Source organism: Penaeus vannamei, chromosome 5 (genome assembly GCF_042767895.1).
Source record: "Penaeus vannamei isolate JL-2024 chromosome 5, ASM4276789v1, whole genome shotgun sequence".
Taxonomy (NCBI): domain Eukaryota; kingdom Metazoa; phylum Arthropoda; class Malacostraca; order Decapoda; family Penaeidae; genus Penaeus; species Penaeus vannamei.
Window position 1 is genome coordinate 13,525,807 of NC_091553.1, and position 18,074 is coordinate 13,543,880.

General features: G+C 49.1%; 1 protein-coding gene across 9 annotated transcripts in view; it reads right to left on the minus strand.

The window, feature by feature from the left end:
- The window catches only part of LOC113807515 (protein bric-a-brac 1-like), a 380,224-nt gene that overhangs the window by 21,055 nt on the left and 341,095 nt on the right, over positions 1 to 18,074 (minus strand). For 4 of the 9 annotated variants that reach the window (XM_070121910.1, XM_070121909.1, XM_070121908.1 and 1 more), the window contains one exon: positions 6,423 to 11,504. The exons of the other annotated variants lie outside the window; for them this stretch is intronic. In XM_070121910.1, the coding sequence (XP_069978011.1) occupies positions 9,649 to 11,504 (1,856 nt within the window). In that variant the 3' untranslated portion in view covers positions 6,423 to 9,648. Of the gene's footprint in view, positions 1 to 6,422; positions 11,505 to 18,074 lie in introns of those variants that run through there. 9 annotated transcript variants of the gene reach the window in all.

The window sequence follows — 18,074 nt, forward strand, 5'->3', positions numbered from 1 at the left end:
CCCCCCGAGCGAACGCCGGCACCCGCAGTGTAACTCCGTCTTGGGTGAGGCGGGAGGTTGTAACTGTAGCCATACCATTCCGTGCGGTCGTCCTAATATTCCATAAACGATAATGACTCCAACTTTTAGGCCGCTAACGACCGCCCCGTTTTTAATATAAACCCAAATAATGGTCGACTCGGTAAATTCTAGAAATAAACCGGCATTAACGAGGGTGGTGTCCGATTGCATGCGCGGCGCTGCGTGGCTCTGGCCTCGCTCTCGACACCCGAAAACCACCAAGCTCAAAGTAATATGAATAAAATTTGAAGGAACAAGGGTAGCATAGAGAGATAAATATCTTTATGGCTCGGATCTGAATAGAGGAAGTACGGGGGTGGGGGGAGGGGGAGGCAAAACCAGAAACGAATAAAATTAATAAAAATTGCCTGGGCTACAAAACTCTCGGAGGATCATGGCTAAATATATAACGTTACTCAATCTCCAAGATTAAATTATGTGCCTGCAAAACCCATCCGATTTATAATGAAATGCAGATGAGAAAATATCATTGCAATGCAACATTTGGAGAACAACAAAGCGCCTATAATTTCTGCGGACAAACTTGTAAAACCCAGACGAAGGCTTTAAGTACAGCATAAAACTAGGGTTTGTATCACGGATCTGAAAAGGGATATGAATGATTATGAATATGAATACGAATATGAAGGACGCCACCTTATTATGAATATGAATTCACTTCCCAGAATTGCTCACGAACCTAAAAAAACTCCGTCAAGGGAAAAATGTTTACGACCACATAAAGGGGGTTTATGTTGTAGGGTATTTTAATACGCTCAGGCAGGGCGGCGGCCAGGCGGGCTACCCTGCCTGCTGCCTCTCTGCTGCACACTGCCTCCTCACGCCTGCTCACCCGCTCGCTTATCTCCCTCGCTGCTGCTCGCCCACTCACTCGCCCCTCCACGCCCGCACACCTGTCCACGTCCGCCCATCGCCGCCCGCACCCACGCACTCCGACGAGCCTCTCGCGCCCACAACTCGCGGCTTCCCCGCTCCGAAAGCCCGCGTCCACTTTTACAAAATTGGAACAACTTTTATGACCTACGATGTTCTGGGCGAGACACACTGCCATACACTCTTCCCATTACCTACACCTAAAAAAGACACCTACACTCCAGCCATTAACCAGCCCTCGCCCACGCCCTGAGCTGCGCGTCATACCTCCTGTTGCACACCTGTCATTCGTGCAGTAAGCTCTGGCACTTGCGTCTCACATTACACTTTTACGCTCATGGCACTCGGCCCTGCCTCGTCTTCTGCACGCCCTTGCACGCGACGCCACCGAAGCAATCCATTCTCTCATTCTCGCTCTCTCTCCGATTCGGATTCATTCATTCATTCATTCATTCATTCATTCATTCATTCATTCATTCATTCATTCATATCTCTCTCTCTCTCTCTCTCTCTCTCTCTCTCTCTCTCTCTCTCTCTCTCTCTCTCTCTCTCTCTCTCTCTCTCTCTCTCTCTCTCTCTCTCTCTCTCTCATATGTCGCCGAAAGACGATTTCACCGCAACGGCATCTTTAACCTTTACACCGCCTACAAAATCTGCATCAAACCAAACTTTCCCCAATAGCCCAATTAAATATCTTACATAAATCTGGTAACACTGGGAGGCAGGGAGGCAGGGAGGGAGAAAAAGAAAGAGAAAGGCGTTGAGGACAGGAAGGGGAAGGAGGAGAGAGGAGCGGAGAGAGGGAGCGAGCGCGCGGGCCGAGGCGCGCCATACCCCCAAACAACCAATTTCCAATCCGCTGCTGGAAATAGGCGGGTTTGCAATATTGCTTCCATATGATAATGGTCCAATGCGCCGATAGAATACGAATGTCCATAATGCCGGCCGGTTCCGGAGCTAAGCTGGCCACACGATATATAAAATACTGCTTGATATTTAAATTTCCTCGGCGTCCGTGGGAACGCTGCATACTATAAAGGCCTGAATTTTTGAGACTAAGATTCTACAGAACAGACTCGAAAGGCCATCGCCAAGAACACCCATGTGTCTCCCCTGCCCCTCCCCTCCCTTCCCTCCCTCCCCCTTCCCTTAATCCTGACCCCGACCCGCCCTCGCACTCTCCTGCTGGGGAAGCCGAGGCGGAGGTCTTCCCGGCCAGCGCGCACTCGGGGATTTCCGATTCTCATTCGATCATAAAATAGGCATCATGTGATATCATTGATCACATATATTACATACAAATATGTATACAGCGGTTATTCTATATTCTTTTCCTTTCCCCTTCCATAAATTGAACACTACTTACCATCCACTGAATTGACAATTTTCTGCACTGACGTTTCTTGGCAGCGTCTGCACACGTATCTAAATGATTGAATGAATAAATACAATATAAACATACAACTCCATACAAACAAATATCTATGTGCGATTGAACCTCATTAAACATTAAGACAAGAAAGAAAATGGATATAAACATTTGAAAATGACCTCCTCCTCCTACACGCCGTACTGAATGGCTGCAAGTGCAACCCCCCCCCCCCCACCTCGCCTCCCCCATTCACCTTGTCCAAGTCCATTGAAAGAAATTTTATCGTTCCATATAGTCCACACTAATGTTAAATACGGTCAACAATTACAGCCGAATTTCCTACAGGCTCTTTCTTTACATTTTTCTAATAAGTTCTTCGGCCGAAAAAAAGCGGCGGCGCCTCGGCAGGGCCAGATTAACATAGAAAACTCCTTAAACTAATCAACGAGCGCCAAAAATAGAAGGAGTGTATTTAGCACGAACAAAAATGGGAAAGGGCGTAAAATCTGCCATAAATGAAGGCAATATGGTCTGGCCACACTTGAATACTTCCAGTTAAGTACATTCTCAGGTCATATAAAAGCTTCAAAACATCACATCTCCAGTGCCAGGCAGTGAGTCTCACCCTTAGCCCAAGGGCGCATAAGGTCCGTTTCTCTCTGCGCATCAGCATACACCTGCAGAGAGGTTCTATATGGCTATTCATATAATAAGCCATGATTATGCAATTTAGACGATCAAGCAAGTCGGTCTACAGAAAATGCATGCAATTGAGGAGAATTTCTCTTGAAAGCCAATAGCGACACTGATTATTTATATCAGGGTCAGGACTACACGCATTTGCCGGATCAAAGGCAATGATTCAATTTCCTCGGAGGGGAATTTGCACAAGTGTTCCGATCTACTAGTCAATACAAAGCATCAATAACAAAACGCAGACAAGCCTTTTGAACATCTATTTGAGGACGAATTCTCTTCGTTCAGTTCATAAAATAAAATTCTCTTCTTGCGGGGAAATAAAGAAAGCAACCCGCCAAAGTTACGTTCACGGCTGCCGCTCGCCTCCCCGCCGCCGCCGCCGCCGCCGCCGCCGAGGTCCGTCGCTCGGCGGTCTCGTGCTTCAGCGACGGGAGTCTCGCGCCCGCCGCCCACGCCGCGTCCCGGCCCGCCCGAGCCAATCAACCTATCAATCATCCCACAGCTCGTACTCTAACATGCACACAACCAAGACTTCTTCGTTCTGCTCCTGTTGTCAAGCAGCGCATTTCGCACGTTCTTCATTACCCGCTCGTCCTTAAGCGTGCCCGTGCGAGAAACACCGGCGACTGTCCCCGTGTCTGAGTTCAAGGAAGGCGGGAACCTAAGCGTCGAGGGCCGCCCGACCTTCGCGGCCGTTGAACTCGAACGCCACTGCTCTATATCCCGCAAACCGCGAAATCAAGGTGCATTTGCCCCGTCTCTGCGCACTACGCACGGGCACGCAGACTCACGTACCCTAACACACCCACACGCAGAGTTCGAACCGTAATCATATGCGTAGAGGAAGTGCCAGCTATACCCCAACTAGTACGATTTGCCTGCATGCACCCCCGCCCCTCCCCCGGCCCCCCGCCACTCACGCGACTCAGGGCATCATCCAGGGTCGCGCTACCTGTAATCACAGCCATTATAAAATATATAACTCTTATTGTCTGGCGATCGCCTCCGATAAGGGAAGAAATCCCCAGACCCGAAACTTGTATAAATTACATGCTGCGAGAAGCTGTATCTCAGTGTGGGAGTACTTGGTCCTAATCCAGCTCTTACTACCTGCTGCGACTCTGCCCCAGAATTCTATTAGGACCTACATTCCCGTCGTGGTTATTGATTCCCATCATTATTCCTTTATTACTATCCTAAATTAATATCTTAAATTTATATCTTGATGCTCTCCTCTACCACTTGCGGGACGGAAACGAACTTCGCCTGCGTTCGATGTCAATGGCGGGCGGCCGTGGGCGCCTCGACTCCCAAAGTCCCCTCCGAGTCCACGCCGTCGGCTCGGCTCTCCAGGGGAAGGAGGAGAGGGAGTGAGTTAGGGCTCAAGGGGGAGGGAGAAAAAAAGGGATTAAAGGGAGAAAGAGGGAAAGGGGAGTGGAGGGGGGAGGGGGAGGGAGGGAGGGAGGGAGGGAGGGAGAGGGAGGGAGGGAGGGAGAGGGAGAGAGAGAAAGAGAGAGAGATAGAGAGATAGAGAAAGAAGGAGAGAGAGAGAGAGAGAGAGAGAGAGAGAGAGAGAGAGAGAGAGAGAGAGAGAGAGAGAGAGAGAGAGAGAGAGAGAGAGAGAGAATGAGTGTGTGTGTGTGTGTGTGTTTTAGGTGTCTGACTGTGTGTACGTGTGTGAGTTCGCGCCTGTGTATGTTTATCTGACGGCAGCACAGATACGAATGTGTGTGCGTGTATGTGCGGTTGACACGGCGGCCACCGCTCGCCCGGGCAACCACACCCCCCACTTGAGCAGAGGCTATCAAAGTTGCTCAGTCACAGTATTTGCCGCCGTGGAATTTTAATATCTGTCCGTATTTGGGATTGTAGGCGATAATCTGGATCCCCTGGCACTGCGGATCACGGGACGACATTCGTAAAGATGGCAATAACTCTCTTAATGGCTTAGTTTTATTGAATAATTCTTTACTTTGCATGAGTATCGCCCCGGGCCTTCGCCGCTTTGTGTCCCGGCTTGTATAACGACGCTCGCGCCCTGTCCTTCCGAGGACGCACAAGGGGCGGAAAAGGGTGCGAACGACCGGGTCCGATAATGGAAATTAATCCCAGCAAGTGTCCTACACATGCGTCGTCCTCGCCCGGGCTAACTTACAGGAAATAAAACGTCGAGAGCGATACAGCGATAGGAAAATATAATCGAGAGCGATGCAGCGATATCGAACACGGACGGGAATCAAAGCAAGGACAGAACCCCAACACCGCCCTGGACGTAACATAAATACGGACACAACAGAACGAGAGAGAAACAACAGAAATATTCCCTTCCAGAGAAAATCGTGCAACTTGACAATCTCCGCCAGTCGCCCGTCTACAGGGAGGGAGGTTTATGTCATGGAGATGCGCCATTTTTGTTTTATAACCTACACTTATTGGTATAATTAGACGCCGAAATGTGAATGTCTGGAGCCTTATAAGAGCGGTATTTAGTGCCCGCCTCACGACAAGCCGTGTCTGCCGCTTTTGTCTTTTCTCTTAATGTGATTCTCCTCTCTGTTTTTCTTTTCGTTTATGCTTTTTTATTCTTTTTATCTTATTTGTTTTGTTGTGTCTTCCTTGGCGTGTTCCGTTTTCTCTCTCTTTGTAGTATCCCCCTTTTACTTTCTTTTCGTCCATACTTATATCGTATTCATCCCCCCCCAATCAATCAATCAATCAACCAACCAACCAATCAATCAATCTCTCTCTCTCCCTCTCTTTCCAACCAATTATCGTTTAAAATCACAATCGAAAGCCACGTGATAGGCCTACATCCCCGCCCTCGCCGACTTACCTTCAGACGTGTTGCAGCACAAAGATTTTTTGTACTTGTCTCGCACATAGAGGCGGCCCTCCGTGCTGGCTGGCCGGACCCGCTGCTTATCTCCGCCTTGACTGACAGACAACTACGGCAGCAGCCACTGATCTGTTTTGTAAGGCTGACGGATCCAGTCAAAATACTCACTACAGGCAGGGGGCTCATCCCTGTATATACTGTTTGTATATATTTATTGATTTGGGTCATGTGGAATTTGCATATGAATATTCTCTGATCGCAGATCATAATGCCGATGCATGTTTTGGAGTATTGAATGTTTTTTTGGGCTGCCAATTTTCTCGAAATCCCTCAATGAATTATGCAAATGATTTTCTTTTATCTTTTGAATCGACATGAAAAGATTGAAGCGAAGAAATAACTCCCAGATTCAAAGAGAAGTGAAATTCAAGTGATTTTTTCTCTCTCAAACAGGGCTAACAATTCGTATATATCAAACTGAAATTTATAGAGGAATTTGGAACAATTTTTATCCGTTCATGAAATCAACGCTACAATGATCATGGTTAAAAAAACGAGGCATTTTAGCTTGAGAAAAGAAGCTTTTATTTACATCATACATTCAGTCTAGCTTCCACAAATCATCCGGGCTTCGGTAAAAGCTAAAAAATACTCTGTAGAAATATGGAATAATCGTCGCGAACAAACAATCCCTCATGAAGGCTATCATCCAGCGCGAACGTTAAACAAACAAAACTAATTTTGTTAGCTTTAGATTTTTTTCCACTACAATACCTGCCATTCTAACTGAAAAATCCAAACCCTAAAAATACAGTAAGCAATGTAAACGCTAGACAAAATTAAAATAAAAAAAAAACAAAAAGAAAAGAGAAATTTGGCATACAGTATCACATTCCTTTGTAAGTTATCACAAATGAGTTAGGGGAACCATTTGGCCGTATGACAGGTAGATGAACCAGGTAACAAGTCCAGCCTTTTTACCTGGCCATCGCCCCCGCCCTCAGCCTCCCTCTCCCCAGGGGGTGACGTCATCATCACACTCCGTCTCGCGTCGCCAGGGTGGAAGTCCAGGCGATGGGTCACACGCCTTTTCCTTCTCCGGATAAATAATTCTTAATAAAATAATGTCGCTCTCGGGTTAGCTTATCTCCTTGGCCTTCCACTCTGGGACGGAGGACGGCGTCTTGAGCAGTTGGCTTCCGTGCGACGTCTTGTCTCTCTTTTCGTCGTCTTGAGTTGCGATGGAAAATAAGAAAAAAAAAAAGTGCTTCTGTGTGTTGCGTTTTGTTAGTTAGATATGTTATGTATCATCAACTGTCAGTGTCTTTGTACTAACATGAGTTAAACTTAATGTTAATATATCGCAGAAGCTACATAATCCATTAATTACACGAAGAAGACATTCCCGATCAAATGTAAAGCGATAATTAAGAACAAAGTAAAAGCCTACATTCACAACCGCGTAATTCAAGTCAAATAAGCATTGAAATCCTGAAATAAATAATCACTACAAGATCAGTATTCAACTACAACAATAAAAACTTCTTCGAAATGAGAAAAAAAAAGAAAACTCGATTTTATATCAAATCACAACACAAAGTCTGAGCAACGGCATATCACAGGGTTTATCATAACCTACATGTATAGCATATGGTTAGTACATCATAGATCAATGATATGCAACATAGACGCAGCATTATTCAAGCATTTCGAATTTCCGTGTCATCACAATACAACTTCCATACAGCAGAAGTTGTATCTGTCGTCGTGTTTCATCTCGGGTCGCTCTTGGCCTCCTCCAGCGCCAGCGACGGGAATCCTGAGGGCTGCCCTTTCGATTCGGTTCCTCGCCCGGCAGATCGCGTGTCAAAGTCAGTCTTCGTTCTCCCGTTGCTGTGCCTCGTCTACGCCTCGTCTACTTCCACATCCTCCTCTCCGCTCCAACCTATCGCCCGTTGTTCTTTATCTCCGTCTTACGTCAATTAATGACATCTGTCAGAGTGCGGTTGTAAGACCATTAAATCGCCTTAATCATCATTATCATGACAACTTTCAAATGTAGTTTAGAATCCCCCGCGTTCGGAATCCCAGTCACGTCGTGGATCGCAGCGCCATCTCTTGCCGAAGAAAGCCAGGGAGTGAATCTTTACATTGAAAACATTAATAGAGAATAGGTGATAGGATCCACATCCGCTGTTGTGGTTCTTTCAAACCCCCCAATTTTATGGTGCAAAAACTTAATGGTGCACAAGAAAGATAAAATCAATCCACGACGACCGACCGGTGAGCCGAAGCTGTTGTTAAACTATGTATTACGACAGAAAAAAAAGAAAAAGAAAAACATGCAGACCCCCACCGGATTTTATGGCATTCGGCGGATTTCGCACACACAAAATAAGTGGTGTTGCGGTGGATCCGGAGACGGTCGGGCTGCAATTCCGCGAGATTGAGAGTAAAGTCGTGTTATTACATTTGAGGCTCCTCGCTCCAGACCTCCTCTTTATCACAGTGCTCCCCGAGATGCAGAGAATCATCTCTCCCTTCGGATCTGGGGATATTTATTCCGCGGGGGATAACACGGCCTATCCGCGCGACAGGTGGGTAAGACTCCCAACTTACTTACTTACTGGACATATTTTTGAGTAGAAGGCGGATCTGAGTCTCGGGGGAACGCACGGAGTCAGTTTCCCGCGAGCCGTCATGGCGGCTGACGTAGAAATCGCATCCGAGAGGGAGCTGTTTGGGGCTTTTAATGAGGTACGAGATTCCGCGTGCTTGCGTAGAAGAAGGATTGGTTAATTCGCGGGAGATATTTCAGCATTCTCAATAATGGCGCCGAGATCCCCGGCCGCGACACGAGATCCCTTACCAATACTCTGTTTACATGCCTGGAATCTCTCCAAGACAAGACGGTCTCGACTCCAACCTTTTAGTCTCTGACATCGAATCGTTTACATCAACACATCAACCTGTTAATGTCATTCAGTCGAATATTTATCATAAAGACTGCTTCTTTCGGGGAGGAAAAAATGTTTAATTCATATCAAGAGTTCGTTTGATCTTGGCAAGTACAAAATGGCGGCGGCGCGAGGTATCTCCTTCAGCGGTCACGGAGCGGCCAGACCCGCCCCGAACCTGCGGCCGCTTTTGATAGCGAGGCGTGCAATCTACGGAGGGGGCGGCGAGGAATGCGGCCGGGCGAAGGGGCGGGCGGACGGGGCCTTATATCATCAAGTTGGTCTAATGTATGCACAGTCAGAGATATTTCCTGACAGGGGGACTGGTAGTACAGCATTGTCACTGCAGCTGCCCCGACCGCCCGGCAAAAACGAGTCAAACTACACTCCAACTAATTAGAATTTTTGATATATAAACCAGCCCACGGAGAACAAAGCTGCTTCATCTGCGGACCTCACAAGATTTGTTAAAAATTTAGTGCTCAATGACGCTGTTGGCTCTTTGGCGGGCGTGCTGGACAAGGAGGACGGCGCCAGGACTCCCGCGCCGGCTGCGGACGGGCTGTGCCGCCTTTGGGTTATTTTGATGATGAATTAAAAGAATGCAGCTTGTGATCTTAATAATGAAAATGCACATATGCAGAAAGCCTGCTGCTTCTTCTCTGTCTTCTAATGATAGCAGGACATTCCTTACACCTTCTGCACAGTGTATTTCTACCACTAACGAACACTCCTTCAATTTCAAAGGATACAATGCCCTGGCGACCCTCATCCGCGCCGTCCTGCGAAGATCACGGCGAGGCGCTGGCGCTCTCGCAGGGAGAGCGTTTTCATTCATGAACCGGCGAAGGTGAAGGATTTTGCGGTGCTGTGGTGCTGGCAGCTGTGGAAGTGCAGCTGGACGTCGGCTGAGAATGGGGAGGCGAAGGCTCAGTAGGACGTTGGTGGCGTGTTGAAAGGTCCTGCGGGATCTCCTGCTGGTGGTGTCTCCCCGCGCCCTCCAGCACGATATCTACCCATGCCCGGAATCTATCCGCGCCCCCCGCCGGCACCGGGCCGCGAGGAGGCGGTCTTGGGCTGCCCTCCTTCTCCGAGACCTCGAGGTTGCTGTTTTCGTCGTCCCTCAGACTGGGGGGCTGCGAACTGCTCTCACTGTGACGCTTTTCTGCGACTAAGGGCCTGGGACTCTCCTCTGGCGTCTGCTGCTGACTCTTAGGGTCTTTGGCCTCGGGACTAGGGCTGTGGGCTACGTTTATCTGCGGTATTTTCTCTCTTGGGACAGGTCTCGGGCTGCTCTCCTTCCCGAGGACCAGGGGGCTGCCCTCTCTTCGAAGGGGTCTGGGAATGTTCTCCCTGCCAAGAGGCCTCGGGCTGTTTTCTCGGCCGAAGGGTCTAGGACTGCTCTCTCTGCTAAAAAGTTTGGGGCTGTTCTCTCGGCCAAAATTCCTCGGGCTGTTCTCCCTGCCCAGCGGTCTCGGGCTGTTCTCCCGGCCAAGAGGTCTCGGGCTGTTCTCCCGACCAAGAGGTCTCGGGCTGTTCTCCCTGCCCAGTGGTTTAAGGCTGTTTTCCCTGCCGAGTGGCTTTGGGCTGTTCTCACGCCCAATAGGCTTGGGGCTGTTCTCGCGCCCCAGAGGGAGTGGGCTGTTCTCCCTCCCCAGCGGCCGAGGGCTGTTCTCCCTCGAGGCCACACGACAGAGCGCGTGCAGCGCGGACATCTCCCGCAGAGGCCCCGCGCGCTGCACGACCACTTCCTTGGGGCCGTCCTGGGGTTCCGTCTTGGGCTGGATGAGCAGCCTTGGGTCGGTTCTGGGGGAGCAGTTGCTCTCGTGCTTGGCCTTCAGAGGCAGCGCGTCCTCGCTCTCGCACTTCACGATGGTGTTGTGATCGGGCTCGGTCTTCGATCGCCCCCGGCCCGCCGGGTATCGGAAGCCGCACTGCACCTTGGAGGAAACGATGCCCAGCGCCCGCGTGCGGCGCCACAGTGTCATTACAGGGATGTTGCACCGTTCAGCCGCGGGCTTGATGGGCGTGCCGGCCTTCACTAGCGCCAGGGCCGCCACAAGGTCACTCTGGGTCCACCTGGACGCCCCGGACTTTGGGGCAGACACAGCTCCCTGGATGTTTTCCCAGGTCCCATCCAGCGTAGCTTTTCCGACCAGACGCCCTGGAGCGTTTGGCCCTCGAGCGTGGGCGAGCGTGTTGTTGCTGTGACCTCTGTTGTGCTGGGGCGCAACGGCCGGCGAACTGATGCCGCCCGTGACGGCACTCGTCGTGATGGTAATCACTTTGGGTTCTGGGATCAAGGCCGCGGGGCCCGGCTTCCGGGTGGCCGCGGTGATGGACACGGTGTTGTCCGGCACAGTGCCACTCGCGGCGGAGGTTGTCGAGGGAAGGCCGCTGGCACTCGAGACGACAGAAGTTATAGATATTTTGTGCGTCACCGGTTTCGACGTTGAGCTGCTGGTGTCTTGCTTAGCGAGGGGGTTGAGGGCTGCTTGGATCACAGGCGCTGACGATGAAGGAGGAGGCGGCGCAGGAGGAGGTTGCTGCACCTTGAGGAGCGGCATGGATACAGTCTTTGGGGTGGCCGCCGCCGCTGCCTTGGAGGACGAGCCAGCTGTCTTGGAGGCCTTCGCGGTGTTGGGCGGGTCGGGGAACATGGACGGGAAGACTGGACCGCCCCCATCTGCAAGGAAAGCGTGTGGGTGACGGTGCTAGGGGAGGCGCTCGTTAGTGAACAACCACACCCACACACCCAGTGGCAACACGCCCTAAACCATGCGTGTTAGTCACCCATTACACGCATCAAACCGCCCAACGGCCACGCAAAATAGGCTACCACCAACTTTGGCGACGATCTACAGCCCGCTAGTTGATAGCGCCATCATTGTCATAATCACAGATTCACGCATGAAACTCAAGCTTTCAAGAAGGGACTAAATCTCCTTTAAGAAAAGTTTTAAGTCCCCCGAAAGCTGCATCTCAAGCTGAATCTAAAGATCATGGACCTCTAAAATATACGGGGAATAGGGGATGGACAAGCTATCTACCCAGTGCACGCCGGTAGATATGGTAGAATGGTTGGTAGTTAGGCAGGCATGCGCCAAGGACCTTCAAAGCTTCACACAAACCATTAATAGCCCTATCAACCTGTGCCTTACTCCATGTACACCGCCTTCTCTATTACTTTAGCCTTCTACGGAATCTACTGTACATCTACGTCATGTTACACTTACATCTCAAATACTATGTAATCAGGTGTTGTGTGTCTAGCGACTTCACCTCTACCCACTCTTCCTCACTGGGGCATTTCAACATACTTCTAAAACAAATAAATACACAAAAAAGTAGCCCGACTTCCTTTAAATTGAGATTTCAAATCGCTGTCGACTCGTCCTCTTACATACACGATCGCCCCAAAACACTAGCACTTCCATTTCAAGACAAAGCTAAAAATAAAACAAACAGCGAAGAAAAGAAAAGAAAAGAAAAAAAAAACGAGAAAAACGACATATGAAACTTTAATTAATTCATAGGAGCCCATAGCGTTGGCAACATAACTTGGGATTCATCAATCATGATTTGGAGCGAAACAAGCCCTCGCCCCCCTCCCCCCTCCCTCCACTCTCCCCCATACCCCCCCACTGCCCTCCCTTTTGGATCAAGTGCCCGCCCCCTGCCCCTACCCCCCCGCCCCCTTCTGAAACCCGCTATCACGTGTTCTCTACATTATAAGGAGTCGTCTGCAAGTCGTCGTCGTCAGCGAGAATCTACAGTGGGTTCCTTGTACCAGAGTAACTTACAGAGACCAGTACACGAAAGGTTTATAAACATAAATTACTTTACCGCGTTTGGAAACCATCATGCACTTCCTTTCGTGAGCTCACAAGAGTTAAAAAAGAGTAGTACTTTCTTTGCGTGTTGACAAAAGAAACCCGTGTGTTTGGCTTTGTGTTTGGCAAGTCGAGAGAGAGAGAGAGAGAGAGAGAGAGAGAGAGAGAGAGAGAGAGAGAGAGAGAAAGAAAGAAAGAAAGAAAGAAAGAAAGAAAGAAAGAAAGAAAGAAAGAAAGAAAGAAAGAAAGAGAGAGAGAGAGAGAGAGAGAGAGAAAGAGAGAGAGAGAGGAGAGAGGAGAGAGGAGAGAGGAGAAAGGAGAGGAGAGAGAGAGAAGGGAAGAGTAGAGGAGAGAGAGAGAGAGGAGAGAGAGGAGAGAGGAGAGAGAGAAAAGAGAAGAGAGAGAAGAGAAAGTAGCGGGTGATGTAGAAGGAGGAAGGGAGAGCGGAAGTGGGAGTGGGAGAAGGAGAGCCGAGAGAGGGAGCAGGAGCAGGAGAGAGTACATCCAGCCCGTGTTGAGCAAGACCCCGAACCCCCAGCGTCGACGCGCGAAGGGAAGGGAGAGACGCCCTTGCTGCGCCCTTCGCTTCGGCTGCAGACGGGAGTGAGAAGGGGCAAGGGAGCAGGCAGTCGCGCCAGGAGGACCGGAAGAAGGGCGGAGGGAGAAATAGGGAGTGGAGTGGCAAGGAAGAAGGGCGGAGGGAGAAATAGGGAGCGGGGTGGCGAGGAAGAAGGGAAAGTAGGGGAGATACGAGAAATTGGAGAGGAGGGGGAAAAAGGAAGGAGGTAGCAGGGTGAGAGAAAGGAGGGAAGTAAGAAGGAGAGAGAGCATGGATGGATGTAGGGAGGAGAAAGAGAGAGAGGGAAGGAAATGGGCTGGAATATCCGAGAAAGGAGGGAAGTGGAGAGGAGAAAGAGAGAAAGGGAAGGAAGGACGACGGGAAACAGGGAAACAGAGAAAGGGGACAGAGTAGAAACGGAAGAAAAGAAGTAATAACAGAGGAAAACAGGTTGTGGATCGGGTTATTAGTCAAATCGTATCCGACGGCCCCTTAAACCCCGCCTCCACCTCCGCCACTTGACGCAGAACCTCTACGGCTTCTGTCAACGCCTCCGCCAGGTTGTCGGATCAGACGTTAATGAACAAGCGATCTGCGTCCCATCGGAGCTTCTCAAATTTCCGAGATAAGGCATGAATTTTTATTCTCATTCTGCAAGCCTTTATAAGAGATATCTATAATGAACTGTCTATTTGGTTATATATACTTATAACTATGTCTAGTCATATGTCTATGTGTATTCTTATCTATATCTATCAGCCTATATATATTGATTACGTAATCAATCTTCTATCTATTGACGCATTTCCCTAAAGATTTTCCACACACAAGTAGTAAATGGAACTGATAATTTTCAAGACTAATTCAAACTTCATAGATTACTTAATAACCCCATGACTCCCCCCCCCCCCCCCCGACAAATACACGCTATTCAACTATCTCTCTCTCTATCTATCTATCGCCCCCTCTCTCTCTTTTTTCTCTCTATCTACCTCTTCCCCGCTCTCGCTCTCGCTCTCTCCCTCTCTTTCTCTATGGCGAATTTTCTCTACGGCAACCCATAACCCCCCCCCCCCCCCGCCCCCCGAATCTGGAGGAGTTCCCTAATAAACATCAAACAATCCACCTCCGCTTAATGCACCGAACTGTCCCGACTGTCCCGGTTAACGACTTGGCCGCAACGAACATCATTATATTGACGACATACAGAATAACCCGGATGATTGGACTCCCGTATTTACTTATCGAGGTTATTGGCCATTATTACGCAATTTGAGAAATCATAAAATTAGGGCAATTTCTAAAGACCTCAAAGTATCACGTTTCGTAAAAAAATATTCCGAAAGGGTCCGAAATTAGTTGATGGGAAGCCCCGTGGAGGTTTCCAGTAGCAAACAGAGAAGAGAGGAGAGTAATAGTTGTAAAATAAATCATAATGCAGTAATTGGAGAGCCAATAATAATCTATAATAACGACGGCTAAGGAGGTAATAATAATAATAAAATATTGATGATAATAATGATCATAATAATCATAATAATATTAATATCAATAACAATGATGATAATAATCATCATCATCATCATCACCACAATAATAATAAAAATAATGATGATAATAACAAACTAACAGCAATAATACCAATGACGACGACGACGAAAATAGTAATAATAGACGATAAGAGTAATAACCTCGACATAAACCCCAGCGACCCGCAGAGCCGAACCGCCTCGTCCGCCGCCACACATGTAACAACCCCCCCCACCCCCACCCCACCCCCCCGAACAACGGAGATAACGGTAATCAGCAACAAATAATAAACTGGACTGGAATCACCGAACAACGTCACGGGGAACAGCTAGGTCAAAACTAATTTAAATAGTGAACGCAAAACGTAGAACGAACGTGTGGCGAACAGAACGAACCGCTGACGCTGGAGTCATGACAGAACAGCTGACGATGCGTGAGCGGACTGCATGCTGGAATAATCGAATGGAACTAATGCTGTTTATGTCTGATCGTCGGGCTGCTTGTCGCGTCGTCTTGATCTCGCCGTCTCGAGATGAGTCCGTATAAGGAGAGCAATAACGAAACAATTCTGCGAGCCTACGAAGTGCATAGGCCTAGCGACAAGGCGGGGGCGAGCGGGCTTAGGCGTGGCACCGCGGGCTGTTGGGCACCTTGTTTTTTGTTTTCCTTTTTTCTCTGTGTTTTGGTTTTCTTGTGCGGTTTATAATACGTAATGTGCAGTGCGGATGTGGAGAGAACGGGAAATGTAAATTATAGGAATGATAAAACAAGAAGACGAGGAAAAGTTCCCACAAGTTTTCCCCGCGTAAACCGGCGGGGCAATCGGCACTCGGTGGCACCGCGGCGGATGGAAGGCAAGCGAGGCGAGCGAGGCCACGACCGCAAACACGGCAGCACAAAGCGGGGGCAGAAGGATCCCCAGCAGGAGTCTCCGGCAGGAGTAAAGCGCCCCGCGGCCACAGCGCGCCCAGCCCAACCTCCTTCAGCTCCTACGCCACCCCACCCGGCCGACCTCTCCTCCCGTGAGATGTCTTGTATAGGACATGAGAAGAGTTTGAACTCCACTCGGGAGGGAGAAAAAAGTCCTTTCATAAGCAGACACAGCGAGTGAGCAATTTTGCCAATTTTGTCGAAATGATCGTCAAATAGCATCGCTCACCCGCCAAAATCCATTCGTTCCCATCCAGCAGTCAAGCCAAAAATAATGCGACCGGATGAAAAATCGATGCCGGGTAATATAAGCGCGATAAAAAATAATGCAGACGCAGGAAATGTTGAAATATTAGGAAATATACTTGCCAAGTCCCACGCGCGCAAATTGACGGAGACCTATATTCGCGCGGCCCGCATTTTAGCCGGGTTTATAAGTTGGCTCCGCGCTCCTTGAGGGTTACAGACAGCGGCAGTTCCCGCCCTGCTGCTCCTGGCGAACGCGGGGCTCTCCCAGGCGCAGGCACAGGGCCGCGGAACCAGTCGGGAGACGCCAAAAGTCATGTCTGGCAAGATGAACCGCTGAGCCCCTATTTTAGTGTACACAGGCGAGGTAAAGAAGAAAAATAAACATTCACCTCCTCGAAACGTGAGCTGTAAGGTTTTGAGATTTTTTTGGGTGTGAATGTGAGAGTGTGTGTGTGTTTTAACATTAGAAAGAGGCTGTTTTTACATCCTAGTAAAATGCAAAACAGCTACTGGGTAACAAAAACTAATCGTGTTCATTTTACATCGCATGAATAGAAATGACTACACAAACGGCAAAAGACGCATACATACATAGTATATATATCTTGGTGTGTACGTGAGACATATAAATATACAAATATACATACATACATACATTACACACACACACACACACATTTTGTGTGTGTGTGTGTGTGTGTGTGTGTGTGTGTGTGTGTGTGTGTGTGTGTGTGTGTGTGTGTGTGTGTGTGTGTGTGTGTGTGTGTGTGTGTGTGTGTGTGTGTGTGTGTGTGTGTGTGTGTGTGTGTGTGTGTGTGTGTGTGTGTGTGTGTGTGTGTGTGTGTGTGTGTGTGTGTGTGTGTGTGTGTGTGTGTGTGTGTGTGTGTGTGTGTGTGTGTGTGTGTGTGTGTGTGTGTGTGTGTGTGTGTGTGTGTACGTATACATATACTTTTACATATATACATACATACAATATACATATATACATATACATTATATACACTTACAGACACAAACACACATACATAACTATACAAGGATATACACGGATACAGATAGACAGAAAGACCTAGTTCAAGCGCCCGTGTACAACCGTGGCCGTAAATCTGGAATATCTGAACGGCCGTGTCCCTGCGTAGAGATGCCATACACGAGACCGATCGCCCGCTGCAAGATAGCACGGGCGCAAGAGGACGTATAACTTGATGAACCATCCTCGGGAACCAGCACGGGTAACTGCACGGTAATGCCCGTAATAAAGTGTATTACCTACGCATTTTAAGATTTTCCTCTTCCAAGTTAAATGTACATTATCAGGCAAATCAGCTCGGGGGGGAAAATCCAGTCTGGAATCTCAAAAGGTGGAAGAACATCAGCCAATCAGAAGGAAGCAAGGCCACGCGAACCACGCAAAATAAATTCTGATTGGCCATAGACGCAGGAGCTAACGAAGAAAAATGTGCCGATATTGGTAATTCCCCGCCAGAAATATAATTTGGCATCGGTCGATCTGTCTACGGAGGAGAGGAGGAGGAGGAGGAGGAGGAGGAGGAGGAGGAGGAGGAGGAGGAGGGGGAGGAAGAAAATGGAGGAGGAGGAGGAGGAAGAGGGGATCGGAGGGGGAGGAGGGAGGGAGGAGGAAGAGGAGGATCGGAGGGGGAGAAGGGGAGGAGGAGGAGGAGGAGGATCGAGGAGGGAGGAGGAGGAGGAGGAGGAGGAGGAGGAGGAGGATCGAGGAGGATCGGAAGGGGAGGAGGAGGAGGAGGAGGGAGGATCGGAGGAGGGAGGAGGAGGAGGAGGGAGGAGGAGGAGGAGGATCGGAGGGGGAGGAGGAGGAGGATCGGAGGGGGAGGAGGATCGGAGGGGGAGGAGGAGGAGGTTCGAAGAAGAAGAAGGATCGAAGAAGAAGAAGAAGAAGGACAGAGAAGAGAAGCCACGAGATGAAGAATGAAAAAAAGGGGGAGACAGAAGAAGGAAAAGAAAGAAGGGGAAGCGAGGACGGGGCTTGAAAGCTGGGTTAAGAGAAGAGAGGTGAACGAGGAAGAAACAAGGAAGAAGAGGAAGAAAGAGAAAAGCGACGACGGAGGAGGATGAAAAGGAGAGACAAGAAACAAGAGAGAAAGGAAAAGGGGATCAAAGAGCAGGAAAGACTTTG